This window comes from Erythranthe guttata, chromosome 8 (genome assembly GCF_056151865.1).
Source record: "Erythranthe guttata isolate IM_541 chromosome 8, IM_541, whole genome shotgun sequence".
Taxonomy (NCBI): Eukaryota; Viridiplantae; Streptophyta; class Magnoliopsida; order Lamiales; family Phrymaceae; genus Erythranthe; species Erythranthe guttata.
Genome location: NC_142540.1, coordinates 15,382,230 through 15,402,226, shown reverse-complemented (window position 1 = coordinate 15,402,226; position 19,997 = coordinate 15,382,230). Strand labels below are relative to the sequence as shown.

The 19,997-nt window shown below is 33.5% G+C and overlaps 1 protein-coding gene and 1 long non-coding RNA gene across 3 annotated transcripts; both read left to right on the top strand.

The window, feature by feature from the left end:
• The first annotated feature begins 5,281 nt into the window (after positions 1–5,281).
• On the top strand, positions 5,282–11,674 carry LOC105951243 (glutamate receptor 3.4). 2 transcript variants are annotated; one of them, XM_012974636.2, is made up of 6 exons: positions 5,282–6,024; positions 6,890–8,253; positions 8,354–8,631; positions 8,841–8,872; positions 10,383–10,792; positions 10,984–11,674. In XM_012974636.2, exons 1-6 carry the CDS (start codon positions 5,775–5,777, stop codon positions 11,464–11,466), a joined length of 2,817 nt encoding a protein of 938 aa, XP_012830090.2. In that variant the 5' UTR covers positions 5,282–5,774; the 3' UTR covers positions 11,467–11,674. The 2 variants fall into 2 exon arrangements, with proteins under 2 accessions (XP_012830090.2, XP_088678084.1); XM_088821958.1 differs by having other exon boundaries at positions 5,294–6,024; positions 6,898–8,253.
• Positions 11,675–18,789: 7,115 nt separating this feature from the next.
• Positions 18,790–19,565, top strand: LOC148768600 (uncharacterized). Its single transcript, XR_016032870.1, has 2 exons — positions 18,790–19,165; positions 19,271–19,565. It is a non-coding gene; the product is annotated as an uncharacterized LOC148768600 (long non-coding RNA).
• Positions 19,566–19,997: the final 432 nt, after the last annotated feature.

Genomic DNA, 19,997 nt, shown 5'->3' with positions numbered 1-19,997 from the left:
ATTAAGTGCAGTCGGTGCAACCGAGTTGGATACCGCAACAATAAAACATGTTCGATGGGGGATCACATTAGTTATTTTTGTTTTTTTTTTAGTCATTTTTTTCTTTTTGCAATGTATTTTGCTATTAATATTGCAAGTTTTTTCAAGTGCTGATTACTTGTAGTCACATTACGCAGAACATAGTCACATAATAGTCATATTCCCACTGTCCTGTTCAGTCACTGTTATACAAACCGTAGTCACATAATAGTCATATTCTCGCTGTTTTTGTTAAGAATCATGCTTCTATTGTCTGTTAATTATAATGTTTTACAAAGCAGAGTCACATTCACATAATAGTCATATTCTTACTGTTATCTTAATAATTATGCTCCTCCCTCCCTCCCTTTTGTTATTTTCTGACTTTTTTTTTCTTTTTTTTTCTCCCAGATCTGAAGCAGCAGAATTAACGTGACTATAGCCTGGTTCGACTATGACTATTGCTGATTCACTCGATTAGTGATTTATTAATTTCTCGTATGTTACGCGAATCACCAATACGAGTTTTTTCACAAGGAATGGAAGGGCCTCCATTGTACAACCAAAGAAGAGGTAGCAAAGTTTCTCGTTGTATCATACAGAAGAATGAAAGTTTATTTTATCCGATCACATTTCAAATTAAGTTCGATATTTGTTTTTTTTTTTTCTTCAAATCTATCCACCACCACCACCACCGTCGCAGCCTCTCTTACTCTCGCTTTCGTTCATCGCCGCCGCCGCCATTGTCGTGAACTCCCCTCCCTCTCTTTTGTTATATTGCTCTCTCTATTTGTGTATTTTTCAATTTTTTTCCCTTCAGATCTAAACTAGGAGCAGCAACATGATTATAATCATATTCGAGATGACTATAGTCATATTCGATTTTTTTTTTCTCCAGATCTAAACTAGGAGCAGTAACATGACTATAGTCATATTCGAGATGACAATAGTCATATTCGAATTTTTTTTTCTCCAGATCTGAACTAGCTAGTAATATGACTATAGTCATATTCGAATATGACTACTGTCTGAATATGACTGTAGTCATATTCAAATATGTTCCATATTTTCGTTTCAAGTTGACTTGTAATAACAACATTCAAATTGTGATTTTTTGTGTGGATGTTTTTCGTAAACAATAGGCAATCTTCGTTTTTTTTATATAATTTGGTAAACATGACTCTACTACATATGATAATCGGAATTTATAAATTGAAAATATAAAAAACTGCAATATAAATAAAAAATATGACTACAGCCGATATAGTCATATTACCCATAGTCATATTCGGCAAAGTAAATAAGTTGAGAAAAAAAATCATTTTTTTGTTTAAAAAATATTTTTATTAAAAAAACACTAAAAAATAAAAAATAAAATATTCAATTTTTTTATTTATTTTTGATTTTGTAGCATATTTTTAGGAATTTGTAAGCAGGTTTTTAGGGAATTAAATTGTTGTTATGGAAAGAGAGAAAAAAGGAATAATTGAGACAAATTATGCTAATTGATAGTAGGGTATTATTGGAAATACAATTTCTACGGAGTTATCACAAAGAAAGATTTAAGGGGTGGACATATCACCATTTATTAGCTATATGAGGAGCTTATTGCTAATGGCCCCTTTTTAAAAACATCTTGTAAGCTCCCTAACAGCTTATTTTTGGAAACAATAAGATCTTTTGCAATTTTTTTACCAAACACCTTTTAACAACTTATAAGCTCCTAAACATCTTATAAAATGTTTGTAGGAGCTTATAAGCTTAGCCTAACATGCTCTTAGTACCGCCATTGTTTTATTTTCATGTGTATCCAGCCCCCTAGTTATAAATTCTGGTTTCGCGTTGAATCTACCCACATCAAAAAAAAAAAAAAAAAAAAGATTAGCATCTAATATTGTTAATAAACCAAATTTAGTATCTCATTTAATTAAATACCAGACCATTTAAGTAACTTATTCAAGAGTTCTTTAATCAAATACCAAAAAAAATTATTTAATAATAGTATAGAGTATTTAATAATTGAATCATGGGATGATGGATAAGTTTTGTGAAGACTATTAAACATGCAAATCACACTTGTAGAATCAAGTGCAAAACAAGATAGCTAAATAGTAATAGAAGAATTAAAGCAAACAACAAAGAATCGTATTCTTTTCCAACCTTGCAAGAATACATATTGCGCCCTTTTTTCCTTAAAGCTAATTTTTTGAAGTCCCTCTTCATTAAAATTCTTACAAGAATATTATTATTTTTTTTTCAAATTATATATTTTAGTAAATGCTTTTTTTATTATCGAGCTCGATCTCTACTTCACTCTACTATACTTTAGGTCGTAAAATAGTTGTCCCAACTAATGCGTACTGTTAATTGTATTGGTTTTAGGGTGCAACTGCTATATTAATAATTAACAATCATTTTCCATTTATTTATTAACTTAATTTATTCATGTGCACGATGTTAAAAAGAAAAAGAAAAAAAAAACGATTGCATCTGGCAAAGGACCGTGTAGTTGGTGAAATAAGAGAGTATACTGTTCAATGATCCAAATTAAAATCTGATTTTAAATATTTTTAGGTTAAGATTTTCACACATAACTTATGCATAGCGTGGTGTACGTTTCTCTTATGATTTGTATATTATTGAACTACGTGGAAGTTCACGCATTTGAGTTCCTTGATTAATAAAAAATTGCTAATTGTTCCTCTAGATTCAATTAATAATTTAATTTTTATTGTCCTTTATATGATGCTTACACACCTGTATCTTACATGGTTATGTACTTGAAATTAGAGAATGATTTTTTGTCCATATATGTTATTTTTGTAAAACATTTTCATTAAAGATGCCATGTTACTTGCTTACTTTCGCTTTCCCGTGTAAGAATCAACTATCTAAGCTAATGAAAATAGTATATTAATAAACGGCTTAATTCCACTTTGCACACTTAAAATATACTATTTTGGCACTTTGCATTTTCGAAACAAATTAATAGCTTTGCACTCTCGAAATACAATATATCATGCATAATGCACCTCATGAGTTTTTAAAGATAATAAAGGTAATTTAATATTTTTAGTGGTATTTAAAAATTATTATTTTTATCACAAAAAAATATTTTACGACAAAAAAAAAATCCTCAGCTATTCCGTTATCAAGTTATTTGAAAATCATATTTTCTTCCAAATATTTGTACTTAATATTTCAACCAATTACAATTAAAGATCTATCAATCAAATAATTTAGTGATAAAAGTTATTTGATTTTATTTTGTAAGAAAATATATTTTTTTTCAATTATCTGGTGTGATTTTTATTTTTTCGCACTTAGTGCGCTCGAAATTAGGTTGGAGGTTGAAGAAAATAACAATTTAATTGTTATTTTGAACCAGAAAAAATAACAATAAAAAATGAATTATCCTTTATTATTCAATTAAGAGTGCATTGTGAATGATTTATTGTGTTTTGAGGGTGAAAAGTGTAATTATTATTTTTCAAGGGTGCAAAGTGTTAAAAGAATCCATTTCAAGGATACAAAGTGGAACTAAGCCATTAATAAACGTGGCACTTACTCCTTCACTTAGAAAGCATAAGTGTCATATATGATATACCATATATATTAGGGGTGCAAAATAACATATTTAACCCCCAAAAGATAGCAACAAAAAAACACCTAAGAGAGCCACTTTGTCGGCTTATTTAATTTTATACCCGTTGAAATACATTAGCTTGATTATTAACATTGTTCTGCATATAATCACACCCCTACGTAAGTGTGTTAAGTGGAAAGTTATTTCATCTTATCAACGCTGAATAATCTCCTTTGTACTTGAGTGCAGTTAATCTTTTGGAATGTCATATTAACATCATCAATTTCTTAAAAGTTGACCAAAACTACAAGGTGAGAGTCACATTACTTTTATGTTATAAACTCCCACATTTTCAAATTATTTGTCGAATTATTGTTTTTCATGTTTGTACAATTATTTAAAATCATAATAAATATGTATTGATTTTAGGAAAAATACATTAAAAAAACTAAAATAACATTTGTCATTTAGGTGGTGTTTGCAAGAGTTTAACAAATAGATTATGATTTTTTTTTTTTTTTTTTTTGCCCATAATCTATTTCTAAGTGTTTGCAAAATAAACTTTTGCTTTTGCTTCTCTTAAAATAACTAAATTTAAGCTATAATTTATTAAGCACCAATGACCGTACTTTTGCTATTTAAGTTAATTTTCCAGCAAATTTGCTAACACCCCAAACTTTTAGAAATAAACACTTAAAATCAACTTAACTTATAATATATAACTTCTACTTTTAAATAAACTTTTGCAACACCACCTTAATGATGCAATATAAGAAAATTAATAATTAGAGTAAAATTAATAAGATTAAAACAAAGAAAAAAATATACCTCTAATGTAATATTAAAAATCCAAATAGACAAATTATAAGATATGAAACAAAAATATATTTAAAAAGAGACTGTTATTATAGAATATTTAAAATATTTGAATAGATTATTGTAGACATGGCCACGGGCCGGGTCGGGTCCGGGTCCGGGTCGGACCCGCCGGGTCCGGGTCCTACTTTTTTGGGACCCGAAACCGACCCGCGTGGAGGCGGGTCCGGGTCCGGGTCGGGTCCACTCGGGTCCTCCGGGTCCTCCGGGTCCGGGTCGGGTCCGGGTCCAAAATCGGTTCTTGAATTTTTATTTTTTTTTATTTAATTTTATTATTTTCGGGTCGGGTCCGGTTCGGGTCCGGGTGGACCCGAGTTTCTAGCCGTTGAAATTAAAAATAAAAAAATAAAAAATTTGAATTTTCGGGTCGGGTCCGGGTCGGTTCCGGGTAGACCCGAGTTTCTAGCCATTATAATTTAAAAAAAAAAAACATTTTTTGAATGCTCGGACCGGGTCCGGGCCGGGTCCGGGTCGGGTCCGGTTCGGGTCCGGTTCCTAGCCATTGCATTTTCGAATTTTGAAAAAATAAATAAATTTTTATTCGGGTGGACCCGACGGGTCCTCGGGTCGGGTCCTCGGGTCCGGGTCCTCGGGTCCACCCGCCGGGTGGACCCGTCGGGTCTCGGGTCCAAAATATCGGGACCCGAAACCGACCCATACATTTTCGGGTCCGGGTCCGGGTCCATGGTCAACGGGGCGGGGCCGGGGCGGTCGCCGGGTCGGGTCCGGGGCGGGTCCGGGTCAGACCCGACCCGTGGCCATGTCTAGATTATTGTCTGTAAATATAAGTGAAATTTTGACCGTTTGTTTTCTGTCTGTATTATTTGTTACCAATGAGGAAACTTCCTGTGTCCAGTCCTTACCACCCACGTTTTAAATATATTCTCAAGAACTCCAAATTTTCGTACAATCCCATTTCCACTACTACTATTCTTCCTTCATTTTCTTTATTTATTAATTAATTTATTTATTTAATTAAGGATGTTGATTTAACTACTTTTCCCCCTTCACTATCTATATTAGCAATCAATTTTTATACACCTTCCAAGTTGATTCTTTTTTTGTCTTATTAATTTTCTTGAAAGTTTTCTTATTTTTCTGTGGTGTGTGTATCTTTTCTTGTTTTAAAACAAAAAACCCTCAATTTTTTCAGAATTGATGCCCTTAACTCGACTCAAACTGCTGTCTTTATCCATGTCTGTAATAAGAATCCCACTCACAGTCACCAGAATGATTTAATTAATCTTTCTCCAAAAAAAAGAAAAGAAAAAAGAAACTGGGGATTAATTAAATAATGAAGAGGGTTTTGGTGGTGTTGTTTATTTGTTGTTTCGATTTATGCAGCAGTGCAGTTTCAGAGAGGCAAAGTGTGGTGAATGTTGGTGCTTTGTTCACTTCAAATTCAGCTATTGGAATGTCTGTGGGCCCAGCTATACTTTCCGCCATTGATGACGTCAATAACGATGCTTCAATCCTCCTCAACACTAACATTAATCTCATCTTGCTTGACACTAATTGCAGTGGCTTTCTTGGCACTGTTGAAGGTACTATACTCTTTCTTTTTTTTTTCTTTTTTCATTCATTCATTTTTTTTTGGGTAAATTACGGCCACCAAATTACGAAAAAAACATCGTATTTGGGCAATTGCAACCACGCTCATCAACTATGAACCTTCTTACACGTTTTATTCCTATGGTGTCGAATTCAACATAATTTTCTAGATTCCGTGGAATGTTCTCTAGTTTGTACTCGTTTTGTGCAAAAATGAAGTTTCTGATGCACCACAATCTGATAATTACAATTACAAGCCAAAAGACACATCTTATGATCATCTTGTTTCAAAATGAGGAGCACGAATGCGATAAAACGGATACAAACTGGAGAATACTCCACATAATCTAGAAGAGTCCACTAAATTTGATACCGTAATGATGAACTTGTAAGAAGATTCATAGTTGAGGAGGGTGGTTGTAGTTACCCAAACATGAGGGTTTCTTTTCATAATTTGACCTTACTTCAAGGGGTGTGCCGTAATTTGCCCTTTTTTTTTTGGTGCTTTGATGAGTACCATATTGTTTATTATGATTATTAGCATATAATAATTGGATGATAGACTCGAAAATTTCAGTGTGTCCGTAAAATAACCTATACGACGAAAGAGTATGTATGTAATCGAGCCTATTTAAAAATTATATTCGAGTAGTCTCCGTAAACAATTCCAAGATTTGTTGCATTTTCATGCGAAATCTCGCATCGTAAAAGAGTTTGTTTAGAGACTCCGTTGAGGATGGCCTTAAGAAAAATGATGTTAATTAGGATGCTATAAACAATTAATGAATGTGGTTAATTATAGGACTAATCTTAGTAATGATTCTGACAAAAAATTTAAAAAAACAATTTTTGATGTAGCAATGCAGCTAATGGGGAACAAAGTAGTAGCTGCACTGGGCCCACAGTCGTCGGGAATAGCGCACGTGATCTCGCATGTCTCGAACGAACTCCACATCCCTCTTCTATCATTCGCAACGGACCCCACTCTCTCCTCTCTCCAGTACCCTTACTTCCTCCGTACAACCACCTCCGATTATTTCCAAATGCAGGCGGTTGCGGATCTCATCCAATATTTCGGTTGGAAAGACTTAGTCTCCATTTTCGTGGACGACGATTACGGAAGAAACGGCGTTTCTGTGTTAGGCGACGCCTTGTCCAAGAAACGTGCCAAGATCTCTTACAAGGCGGCATTTACTCCGGAAGCTTCTAGAAGCGACATCGACAACTTGTTGGTACGTGTCAACCTGTTGGAATCTCGTGTTTATGTTGTGCACGTGAATCCAGATTCGGGTCTCGATATCTTTTCGGCTGCAAAGAGGCTTGGTATGATGGGCAAAGGCTACGTTTGGATTGCAACCGATTGGCTTCCGACTCTTCTAGATTCTTCCGGAACAATCGATCCCGAAAAGGCAGATCTTCTCCAGGGTGTTATTGCGCTCCGCCGGTACACTCCCGAATCTGAGCTCAAAACAAGATTTACTAATCGCTGGAGAAATATGAAAAACAAACGGACCTTAAAGTTCAATTCGTATGCTCTGTACGCATATGATTCCGTGTGGTTGCTTGCGCGGGCAATCGATGCTTTCTTGAATCAAAATGGGAATATAATAAGTTTCTCCGATGACCCATTATTGAAAGATACCAAGGGTAGCGCCCTCAATTTGACATCTCTCAGAATTTTCGATCAAGGCCAAAAGTTGCTTGAGATACTCACTGCAACAAACTTCACAGGACTAACTGGAGAGATTCGGTTCGATTCTGACAAGAACTTGATTCATCCGGCTTTTGATATTCTTAACATTGTCGGAACAGGATCCCGGACGCTAGGCTATTGGTCAAATTACTCTGTTCTATCGACTGTTCCTCCAGAAAAATTGTACTCAAAGCCAATAAACGACACGTTTAACAGTAGTAGTAATAATCCTCAGCAGCAGCAGCAGCTCTATAGTGTGGTATGGCCCGGGGAAAATACGGTGAAGCCTAGAGGATGGGTGTTTCCGAATAACGGGAGGCCTTTACAGATTGCGGTGCCTTACAGAGTTACTTATCCGGATTTTGTGACGAAAGATAAAGGGCCGTTGGGTGCAAAAGGATATTGCATTGATGTATTCGAAGCTGCCGTTGAGTTGTTGCCTTATCCTGTTCCTCACCGATATATTTTGTACGGAGATGGCAAAAGAAATCCTTCTTTCGGTAATCTTGTCAACGACGTCGCACAAAATGTGAATATTCCCTTTTCAAGAATCATTACAAGATCAAATCTTTTCTTTCGGCACTTGTTTTAATTTTTTCTTTTTTTTTTTGGTGGGGGGTGGTGTTCAGAAATATGATGCGGCGGTGGGAGATGTAACTATAACGACGAACAGAACGAGGATTGTGGACTTTACGCAGCCGTTTATGGAATCGGGCTTAGTTGTGGTCGCTGCTGTGAAGCAGATCAAGTCCCATCCGTGGTCGTTTCTTATGCCGTTTACTTGGCAGATGTGGGCTGTGACAGGTGTCTTCTTTCTATTCGTCGGAAGTGTCGTTTGGATTCTCGAGCATAGAATGAATACCGAGTTCCGTGGGCCTCCGAGGAAACAACTGATTACTGTCTTTTGGTTAGTATGTTTTCCTTACCGTATTCAATATATTCGAGTTCAACTGTTTACCCACTATCAACTAATATAATGTTTCCAAATCGCTTACAATTAATCGAAATAAGATTCTTTGGATGAATAGATTTTGAATCTTTAGTTCTCAATTTGCAGCAATACTCGAAATCACTTATAAGAGTTCTCACTTAAGTCCTATCGAAATCTTTTTTCAGGTTTAGTCTGTCAACAATGTTCTTCGCACACAGTAAGTTTACGAATTCTGCGTTATTATTACAATAAGGCGGCGGTTATATGCAAGCCCATTTTTTTAATTAGTTCAAGACCTCCAACATAAAAATACTAATTTACCCTTAATGAAATTTAAAATCAAATAAAAAACACAAAGCATTAAAAAATAAAAAATAAACATTTCCTTTGTGCAAGACCAAATAAAATACATAAATCCAGAAACCCCTCTTCCTTATTTCACGACTTAAAACTCTCCTCCTTCCCTTTCTTCTTCACAAACCCACCAAGAAATCCTACACACCAAAGTTATCAAATACATACCAAACATTCACGATGGAACCAGAAAACAATGATATGGTGGTTTACGAGGGTGGAGAACACAATGAAATATGTTTTAACCGTTTATTTTTACTTTTGGGTCGTTTTTTTTTTGTTGCAAAAAAAATTCGACGATACCAAAAATCGGTCTGCAAATACCGATTTTTGTTACTAAAGTCGGTAACCACATTCCGATTATTTTAATAAAAATCGGTACTTAAAAACCGATTTTTGTAGTAAAAATCGGCATGACAACACCGATTTGTTTTTGTATTATCGGTATTGTCATGCCGACTTGTACTACAAAATTCGGTTTTTAAATACCGATTTTATTATCTGTTTTTTTTTAAGACCGTTTTCTCATACTTTCGTGCATCAATCTAGGGGATTGATGGAGGATTATTCAAATGAATTATCTAACGAATAAATATTTGAGATACGAAAAGCTCTACTCAATTGGGTTAAAGGAGTGGTAGACGCCACCGAATGGTGATAAACATTTTCGTTTCAAATATTTAAAAAATATCAATTAACCAAATATATAATGTATTATTTAAAAAAAAAATTCAAAAAATATCGTTATTCGAAAACCGATTTTGTACTCAATAATCGACATTAGAACGCCGATTTTGACTTGTAAAGTCGACGTTGTGTCGCCGATGTGGTTAACAAAAATCGATATTATGACGCCGATTTTCGTGTACAAAATCGGTCTGGATAAACCGATTTGGGAAACCAACGAAAAAAAATAAAAAAACCAATTTCAATCTCAATTTTTTATCCAAAATCAGCCAAATCATTGCAACCCAACAAGAAATAAGCATAGATTAATGTTCATTCATACATATTTAGCATAGATTAATGTTCATTCATACATATTTAGCATAGATTAATATTTGGCAGTCGTGATATATCTTTTTTGTTTTGTTTTTTTTTTTTTTTTTTTTTTTTTTTTTTGATTTTTGGTCTTGAACAAATTAAAAATAAGATTTATTTGTATTTGAGTATTATTTGTGGATAAGGGTATATTTGTCATCTTTGGTCTTGATGTAATAAAATTAGATTAATTTACGGGCTTGAACTAATAAACTCCTTTATGTGGTTTTGAACTAATAAAAAAATGGGCTTGCATATAACGGCCGCCTTACAATAAATATACATATATATATGTATATAGTTATCACCTCAAATTCGACGTACGTGTATAGGAGAAAACACAGTGAGCACACTAGGACGGTTAGTGCTGTTACTGTGGCTGTTCGTAGTACTGATAATAAACTCGAGCTACACAGCTAGTTTGACATCAATCCTCACAGTACAGCAGCTCTCCTCGAGAATTCAAGGAATCGACACTTTGAGATCGAGTTCCGATCCAATAGGGATACAGGACGGTTCTTTCGCTTATAATTATCTGATAAACGAGATGAGCATAGCCGAGTCCAGGCTTCGTGTGTTGAAATCACAAGACGAATATGTCAGAGCCCTTCAGCTGGGCCCCGCCGCCGGTGGTGTTGCCGCCATTGTCGACGAGCTTCCGTATGTCGAGCTTTTCTTGTCCAACACAAAGTGCCAGTTTAGTACCGTCGGAAGGGTGTTCACTAAGAGTGGATGGGGATTTGTAAGTATACTTCTTTTTTTTGTCTTTTTTTTTTTAAAGTTATTATGATTTTAATTTTATTGCATTTAGTGCAATTTTTTTACTCTTAATTTTACATTTAATTAAAAACGTACAATTTCTCGATCAGATTCCACGATTACGTTTCTACAGTTGTATTTCCAATTTTATTGATTTAAAAATAAATGGGGCAGGCATTTCAACGGGACTCGCCACTAGCGGTAGATTTATCGACGGCAATCCTTCAACTATCGGAAAACGGAGAGCTGCAAAGGATAAACGACAAATGGCTTTCTCGGGAGGCGTGCACGGGCCAAACAAACCCCATCGACGATAGTCGACTTTCGTTAAAGAGCTTTTGGGGACTATTCCTTATTTGCGGCATTGTGTGCTTCATAGCACTGACCGTGTTCTTCTGTAGGATTTGCTGGCAGTACAGCAGGTACCGTACACCAGACGAAGAAGTGAAGGAAGAAGAGCGCCGCCAGGTGGACGGCGTTGAGGAATCTGGGCGACCCGCAGGTCGTCCTAGCAGGCTCTCGGGAAGGATGCCGAGCTTTAAGGACTTGATTGATTTTGTAGACAAGAAAGAAGCAGAAATAAAAGAAATACTTATGAGGAAGGAAATACCTAAGAGGCATCAAGGATCTTCTCATTCTCAGGGGCAGACCACTTAGAATTTCAGTTACAATGTACATTGTCAATACTACATACATAAATTTCCTTACAAAATAGCCATATGTTGTACAACTAGGAAGATGTTTTTCAGACAAAATAAGAAATAAAATAAAGAGTTTTCAATAGTTTTATTTTTCTTGATTTTGAACTTGTAAAACTCATGTATTTGTGCAAATGTAGAAATATCATGGACTATGTGTTACACAATATTGTTGGTTTAATGTTTTTTGGTGTTGCATAAATTGGAATGAAAATAAAATAATTTATAAAAAAAATAGAAAAGAAAAAAATCAGCGCCGGTCAGTGGTGGGAAACAAAATAGTTTTGAGAAAAAAAAATCAAAATATGGTTAAAATGGTGGTTAATTTAATATATTTGTTAAAATTTGTGGTCACTGACAATATTTGTTAAGTTCAGATATTATGTATGGACAGTGTTCTACAAATCGGTCGAGACGGCTAATTAATCGGTCTCTGAGATGGAGGCGGTCTAAAATCTTTACGATTTTAGTGTAAATGTTTAAAATTTTGGTTTTTTGCATGTGAGGCGAGTTTAGGCGGTCAAACCTTGAAGGAAGGTCAAATTTAGGTGGCAAAATCGGTCAAAAATCTTTTTTTTTTTGAGAAAAAATGGGCTTTTAATAAAAAATGAGTTTATGCTTTGTTTTATTTTATTAATATTAATTTTTATTTTTATAGGACCTAATGATATGAGCTTGCAATGTTCAAGTATAATTTTGAATAAACGAGATTTTTATTTCATTTTTATTATGTAAGGATTTTTATTATATTATAATCTTATTATAATTAAAATTTTGTTTTGTGATTATAATATATAAATGATGGGGACAAAATCATGTTTAAATATATATTTTTTTATATACTTTGAGTATTTAGAATTTTATCTAAAATTATATTACATTAAATTAAAAAAACTGATTTATCGCCAATTAATCACCGCCGTACCGATTAATCGTGAGGTGGTGCCGAACTGACTCGGGTCTGATTCCCGCGTTTTACAACTTTGATTATAGATGAGATTGATGTAAATTATATTTTACTCAAAAAAAAAAAAAAAAAAAAGATGTAAATTATATTGTTAGGGGCATTCTGGACCAGAGACAATGGAATGGCTTCTATGTAAGACTGATTTTGGTCTGGATAGGAGTATAAATAAGTCCTCTGCTCTGGAGTAATATGCAATTCACGCATTTATTAAATCTCAAATCTCGTATGCTATTTGAGAGTTTTGTGCAATCATATTGTGCGTATTTGTTCCTCGTCGTTTCACTTTAATTTCGAAGACACTAATTCTCTCCTTTCAAATACTTAGTTTGTCGGTTAGAATTAATATATGAACTAATTGAGGAGTAATAAGAGAAAAAAAATGGGTAAAAAATATAATAATTATTGCATCATTTCTAAATTAATTGATAGACTTTAAAAAAAAAAATCTTATAATTTTATGAGTCAAATAGAGTTTTTCTTATAACATTTATATGTGTAACATTTTTATTACAGTAGAAAAGAAATGGAGTGTGCGTATTTAAAATCCTGATTAGAGCAACGAATGCAGTAACACCCTTTTCATTTAGAAAAATCACGTAAGATTAACCCCTACAAATAATTAATTTGACATAACCCCTTTAGTTACTACCTACTAAGTAGGTGACTAATAAAAGGAAACTACCAATTATACCTTTAATAATGTTGTGGATTAGGTGGCGGTGGATATTTTGGAGGAGATGGTGGTGCAGGTGTGGACCGAGTGGTGTTAATAAGGCTGGTGGTGGAGTAATGGTGGCATATCTAGGGTTTTTGCGCGAAGAACGACGTGGGCAGAGGAAGTTCACGGAGGTTAATCGACTGCATTTTTTAATTCATTTTTAGATTTTTATTGTTGATTCCTTTGTTTGCCACATGTAATCGGACTTGGGGCATAGTGATTGACACGCCTAAAACCTACGTATAAATAACCGCAAGTGTACAGTATCGCGTTTTGTAGAATAGTGAATTCCAGATATCGATCCACAGGGAATTAAGTTCCTAAATCTACCAAGTACCGTAATTATACTATCATAATCTTTATCTAGACGATCGAAAGGATGGGAGATCAAATGAAGCTAAAAGGAACCAATAATAAAAACACCGGTCAGCCAGGACAAGCAAGGAATTCCGACGTGTGATGGCTTCTAGGGTAAAATCCACCTGTGTACTATCGATAAAGATCTACAAATTCGAATCTATTGTCAATTCTATGTTCGCTAACCCAGACACTAAAATACCCTAACCCCCGTCTCCAGTGTAGTTAGAGTCCACCCACAGATCCGACGTCTCCGTTCAGAACCTGATATTAAGAGAGCATTTAGGTCAAGTCCTTAAGGGCTACCCGAGGTGCATCACGTCTCCGTTTCCACAACCCGAGCTATGTTTTCCTAAAATCAAACGAGAAATCCTCTCTCGAGTTCATTCCCATTTAGAATCAATTCAACTGTTGGCCAAACAATCGAAAGCATTTAATACAGGAAAACATAAACAGAATCAAAGAACGACAAATAGATCACAGATCTGGAAATCAAAATCAATATATACAAGGTTTCATTTCCCCTAAAAGAAAATGCTCAGTTCATTACAAACATAGCATCAAAATGAAGAACACAAGAAATTATAAACTAAACGTAAAGAAAAGCTTATGAAAAACCCGAGTCGAAACCCTCGTCGAAACTTCCCGCGAAGAACTGGCGAGAACCGAAGAGAAAACCGAAGAAAAGGTCGAGATATCGTCGAGATATCGAAAAATGAAAAGGAGACCTTTTATTTATAGTGAGATATCAAAGAAAAATATCTAGTCTCGATTTATGTGCCCAGATCGCGATCTGGACTTCTTGGATCGCGATCTGGCAACCTCGAAAACTGCCCACCGCCTTTCCAGATCGCGATCCAGGAAGTGCGGATCGCGATCTACCCCAACTTTTCGCTGCTACTGGAATTTGCCACCAGATCGCGATCCGGTGATGCTGGATCGCGATCTGGCCTCTGCATCAACTTCAAACACTGTTTTGACCCTTTTTCAGCCCGAATTCGACAATTGTGCATTTCACAAAAGTTGTAGCCCTTGAAGTTAGCTTTCTAAATCCACTTGAATCAGCCCAATCGGAGGTCGTATGCGAGAGTTATGCTTGAAATACCAAACACTGCCACAATCCGCGAGAATGCACTTTTGCACGTGTTTGGTTTGATTCTCGGCTTCGCTTACAAAATCGTCTCGAATCGGCAAAAATAGCTTATCATTACCTAAAAATATAAATAAAACAAAAACAACATAATATATACAAATAAAGCCGAAAACTCGGACGAATGAAGACCAAAACACGAAGATTAGATAAGTAAAAGTTGTGCAAAACGAATACTTATCAGTGATGGCGTATTTTTGTTCTGCCATTGTCAATTCACCATCCGATTTGTATAAATCAATTACATTTTATATGTATTTGTTTAGAAAATATGGGTTTATTTGTTGGTTGTTTGGATTTGTTATTGTAGAATCGTGTTTGACAACATTTCGGTTGTTTTGGTTATATTTAGTAGTCAAGTTTTATTATTCAACAATGATTTTTATTATTGTAGAATCGTGTTTGACTATGCGTTACTTGATAGTCGATTAATGTACGTGACAATGAAAAAAAAATAGTTATAAAACGAGAAAACAAAATTAAAAAAATTATAGTAGAATAAAATAATAATAAAAATAGAAAATAAAAAATGAAAATTGATTTAGAAATAAAAAATAAAAAGGAAAATGAGGATGGAAGAAGATAGTAGAATGTCAATTTTGAGATTAGAGAAAAAGTGAAAAAATATGAATTTATCTCAAATAGTAGTGAAATATGAATTAAACATTTCTCTATGATTGATGGGGTTTACTCAAAGAGGCCCTAAATCATTTAGCATCATTTTAATACTCAAAAAATACACACACACATATATATATATATATATATATATATATATATATATATATATATATATATATATTAACTCTGAAGTTATCAAATGAAAGTTTTATTCTCATATTTTTCCTCTTAATATATATACAAGGGGTTCTTGTGCATAAGTTCATAACCAACCATCTTTATTATTCTAGGTTTAGAGGCTATATCTCTTTCGCCAATAAACTCATCCATTTAATATTCATTATAAATAAAGAAAAAATTGATGCAATTACCCCAACCCTTCACACTCAATTCTTAATTGTAACCCATTTAATTAATTTTGACTTTTTTTAAGAAAAAAATTTCAAAATTTATTTTTTTGCCGCCAGTCTCCTGCGTTAACTTTTTGAAAAAAAAATTATGGCCTGTTTTTTTGCCGCCAAATTCCGGGTTTGACTTTTTTTTTCTAGTCTGTGTTTTTCACCGCTGGATTCCGTCGTTGACCGCCGATCTCCGATGTTGAGTTTTTTTAGTGATTTTTTTTTTACGCCCGCCGCTAAACAATGACCGTAATGTGCTGTCATTAACAGTAATTATACTGTCACTGACAGTAAATTAACGTAATTATACTGTCACTAACAGTACATTAACGTAATTGTACTGTTATTGACAATACATTTATGTAATTGTACTGCCGTTGACAGTACAATTAGAGTAAACAACAATATTATTATTTTTTATTGTTATTTTTTTTTTTAATTTTGTTTGATTTGTTGACAAGTCAACATAATTATATTACTGTCGTTGACAGTAAAATAACTGTAAACACAATAATATTAGTGTCAACTACATCAATGTAATTTGCACTATTTAATTGCAAACAACAGAATAACTATGAACCGACCAAATGCAAACAACAAAATACTTCATCTAATTGCAAACAACAAACTGAAAATATGATCCAAATCATCTAAATTGAAACGCAATAACAACATTAATCAAAAAAATAAACATAATGCAAATGTAAAAAACAACAACAAAATCTTACAATGTCTAAAATTACAATTTACAGTTTGCAAAAAATCAACTGTTATGGATTGTAATTTGCAGTTTTCTGTTTTATGCTTCAAATTTATTTTGCTATTTTAAATTTTTTTTGTTGTTTGCTGGAGCAAAAATAATTAGAAAACACAAACAAAAATTATAAAATCACTACAAATAAATACAGAGATGGAGAAGTAAAGAGCTAACTTTTTGTAAGCAATGAGTTGTTCGTTGTCGGCTTTTAACTCTTTCACCAACATATAATCTCATAATGTAAAGAACCTCTCTTTTGTTTCTTTATGTATTCCATCGGAAAAATCAAAGAGAGGTATATAAATGTGGTGTATGTGAGAGAGAGAGAGAGAGAGAGAGAGAGAGAGAGAGAGAGAGAGAGAGAGAGAGAGAGAGAGAGAGAGAGAGAGAGAGAGAGAGAGAGAGAGAGAGAGAGAGAGAGAGAGAGAGAGAGCGAGAGCGTAAAAGAGTAGAGAGCAGAAACGAGAGAGAAATAAAATACGTGAGAAGAGAAAAGAGGAGGGAGGAGAGAGAGAAATTTGTGGAAGGAAGATAGTGATATGTGGGATTTGTTTTCTCACTTGTTTACTTAAGTAATTAATTTCATATAAAACAATTAATAGTTTGAGGGTATTTATGTCTAATAACTTGTAAGATTATTTAATTTATATTAGTTTTTTGAGTCAATGGATCTACACTTATATTCATCTAACAAATTGGATCTCCATCTATATAAAAAGTCTAGAAAAAGGGTGTCTAGCTAATTTCCTTTTTTTTTTAAGGGGTCTTTACAAATAAGCCCATCAATGGGTATATTTATAAAGAGATCAACACAAAAAAACTCATTTACCAATAAGTCCACACATGGTCCATATTTTTGTAAAAGACTAAAATAACCCCTCATACTTTGATATGCTCCAATTTCATCCTTAACTTTATTTAACCTCAATTTAACCCCAAATTTCACAAATTATTCAATTTTGACCCAAAACTTTTATTTTTTCAAAAAAAATTATTTTTTCAAAAAAAATTATTTTTTCAAAAACTTTTTTTTCCCGCCGGATTCCGGCATTGAATTTTCAAATATATATATATTTTTTCTTCTTTTGGATTTTTCGCCAGTCTCCGGCGTTGACTTTTTCGAATTTTTTTTTCTCTTCTTTTCTTTCTTTTTGTAATTTTTTTTTTTCGTTTACACAAAAATATTGTTGTGATTGACAGTAATATTAACTATCTTACTGTTAAACACAGTAAAATTAACTAAACTACAGTTTAACACAGTAATATTGCTATATTAATCTCTAGCACAATAATATTAACACAACAAAACTTATTATTATTGTGTAATAGAGTAATATTCCTATGTTGACCGTTCAACAAATGTAAACATAATAAAAAGCCAAAAGAATTAATATTACTGTGAGTGACAGTAATATTACCGTCAACCACAGTAATATTATTACGTTACTCCGTGAATAACTCAAACAAACAAAAAAATACAAACAAAATAATAATATTGATGTGGTTGACAGCAATATTACTATAACAACAGTAATATTACCGTCAACCACAGTAATATTATTGTGTTTACAATAATATTACAATAATAGACAGTAATATTATTACGTTACTCCGTGAATAATTCAAACAAAGCAAAACCCCCAAAAAAATAATAATATTGATGTTGTTGTTGACAGTAATATTATTGTGTTTACAGTTATTTTACTGTCAACGACAGTAATATAATTACGTTGACTTGTCAACAAATCAAACAAAATAAAAAAAAAATAACAAAAAATAAAAAAATAATAATATTACGTTAATTTACTGTCAACGGAAGAACAATTACATAAATGTATTGTCAACGACAATATAATTACGTTAATTAATTATCATTGACAGTATAATTACGTTAATTTACTGTCAGTGACAACACAATTACGGTTAATGTTTAGCGACGGACGTAAAAAAAAAAAAAAAAAACTTAAAAAAAACTCTAAAAAAAGTCAACGCCGGAAACCGGCGAAAAAATCCGGAAGAAAAGAGAAGAAAAAAAAAAAGAAAAAAGAAAATAAAAAATTCAAAAGTCAACGCCGGAGTCTGGCGTTGACCGCCGGAATCCGGCTGGAAAAAAAATTGGAAAAAAAAAAAAAATTGGGTCAAAATTGAATAATTTGTGAAATTTGGGGTCAAATTGAGGTCAAATTGAGGTTAAATTAAGTTAAGGATGAAATTGGAGCATATTAAAAATTGGGTATAACGGGTTGAGGGTAATATTAGTATATACATGAATGTTTCCTTTATTTATAATAAATATTAAAGGGATGGCTTATAACGGGTTGAGGGTAATATTAGGATATACATGAATGTCCGCCCTTCCCCTCCACATCAATGACTCCGTCGTCGATTTTGCGTTTGGAGTCGAAATGGTTAGTGGATGAGTCGAGCTCCTCGTAGGTGGACTCCGGCGGGAGTAGACTGGCGGCGGAGTAAGATGATGGTGGGGTCTTCCTCTGCAGTTCATTAGGATTTTCCTTCTTGACTGGAAAACAACGAAGGCTATTGAGAGAACAATGACAAACACAGAAACAAAGAAGTTATGGAGAAAATGGCGATCTTATTTGGGTTGTGCTTTATGATTTTTGATTGAGATGGGAAACAAGTGAATGATATTTTAGGGTCAAATGAATTGAACCCGTTTGATTTGCAAGGTTTGTGTCTGTTTGGGGGAAATAGACTCTTTTAATTTTCTTCCCCCTTTGTAAATTGATGCAAATAGATGGTCATGGATGATTCTGTAATTTTGTTTTGCCTAGATTGTCACAAACCTCCCCTCCCTGTTCGCTGCCAAGAGGGAGAGAGGACGACGATGAAGAAGAAGATTTTCTTTTTTTTCTTTTTTTCTAAAAGGACCAAAAGTGAAAAATAAATAAACTTGGGGACCAAAACTATAATTATCCCAATTAAAAAAAGAAGAAGGAAAAAAAAAATGTTAGGCTTTACTGTTGATGTGATGGTACAAAAGAGAAGACGCAATATTGAAAATTAAGTTGTAAACATCTTAATTATTAATCATTATTAATTATTACTTAAGTTTTAGTTATAGGGGTTTTTATGTAATTTCACTTATAATGCAGGTATCGTACTTTTTTCTATGGGGTTCATACAAATCATAAGTGTCGCATTTTTATTGGTTGATTTTCAATCGTTTGGGTCCGAGTAGTACAACCCCTCTCGGACCCTAGACAACCCCAACCTAGAATAATAAAGTTGTATGGTTGGAGACTTTATCACAAAAACCCCTTTTTTTAATACCTTTCTTAACATATCGGATTTGCAAATCCGGTGACAAATCCGAATTCGTTTAGATAGTGTATTTTATGATTATTTCTCTCCCTTTCGCACATGTGTTGATTTATTTAATACAATTTAGTTAGCATATATATTTAAATTTTATTCCTTTTGCAATCTCGTGAGAATTGCTAGTGAAGTATAAAATTAAATATTTGATAACTCAATTAGATATTTCAAATTTTTCTAATT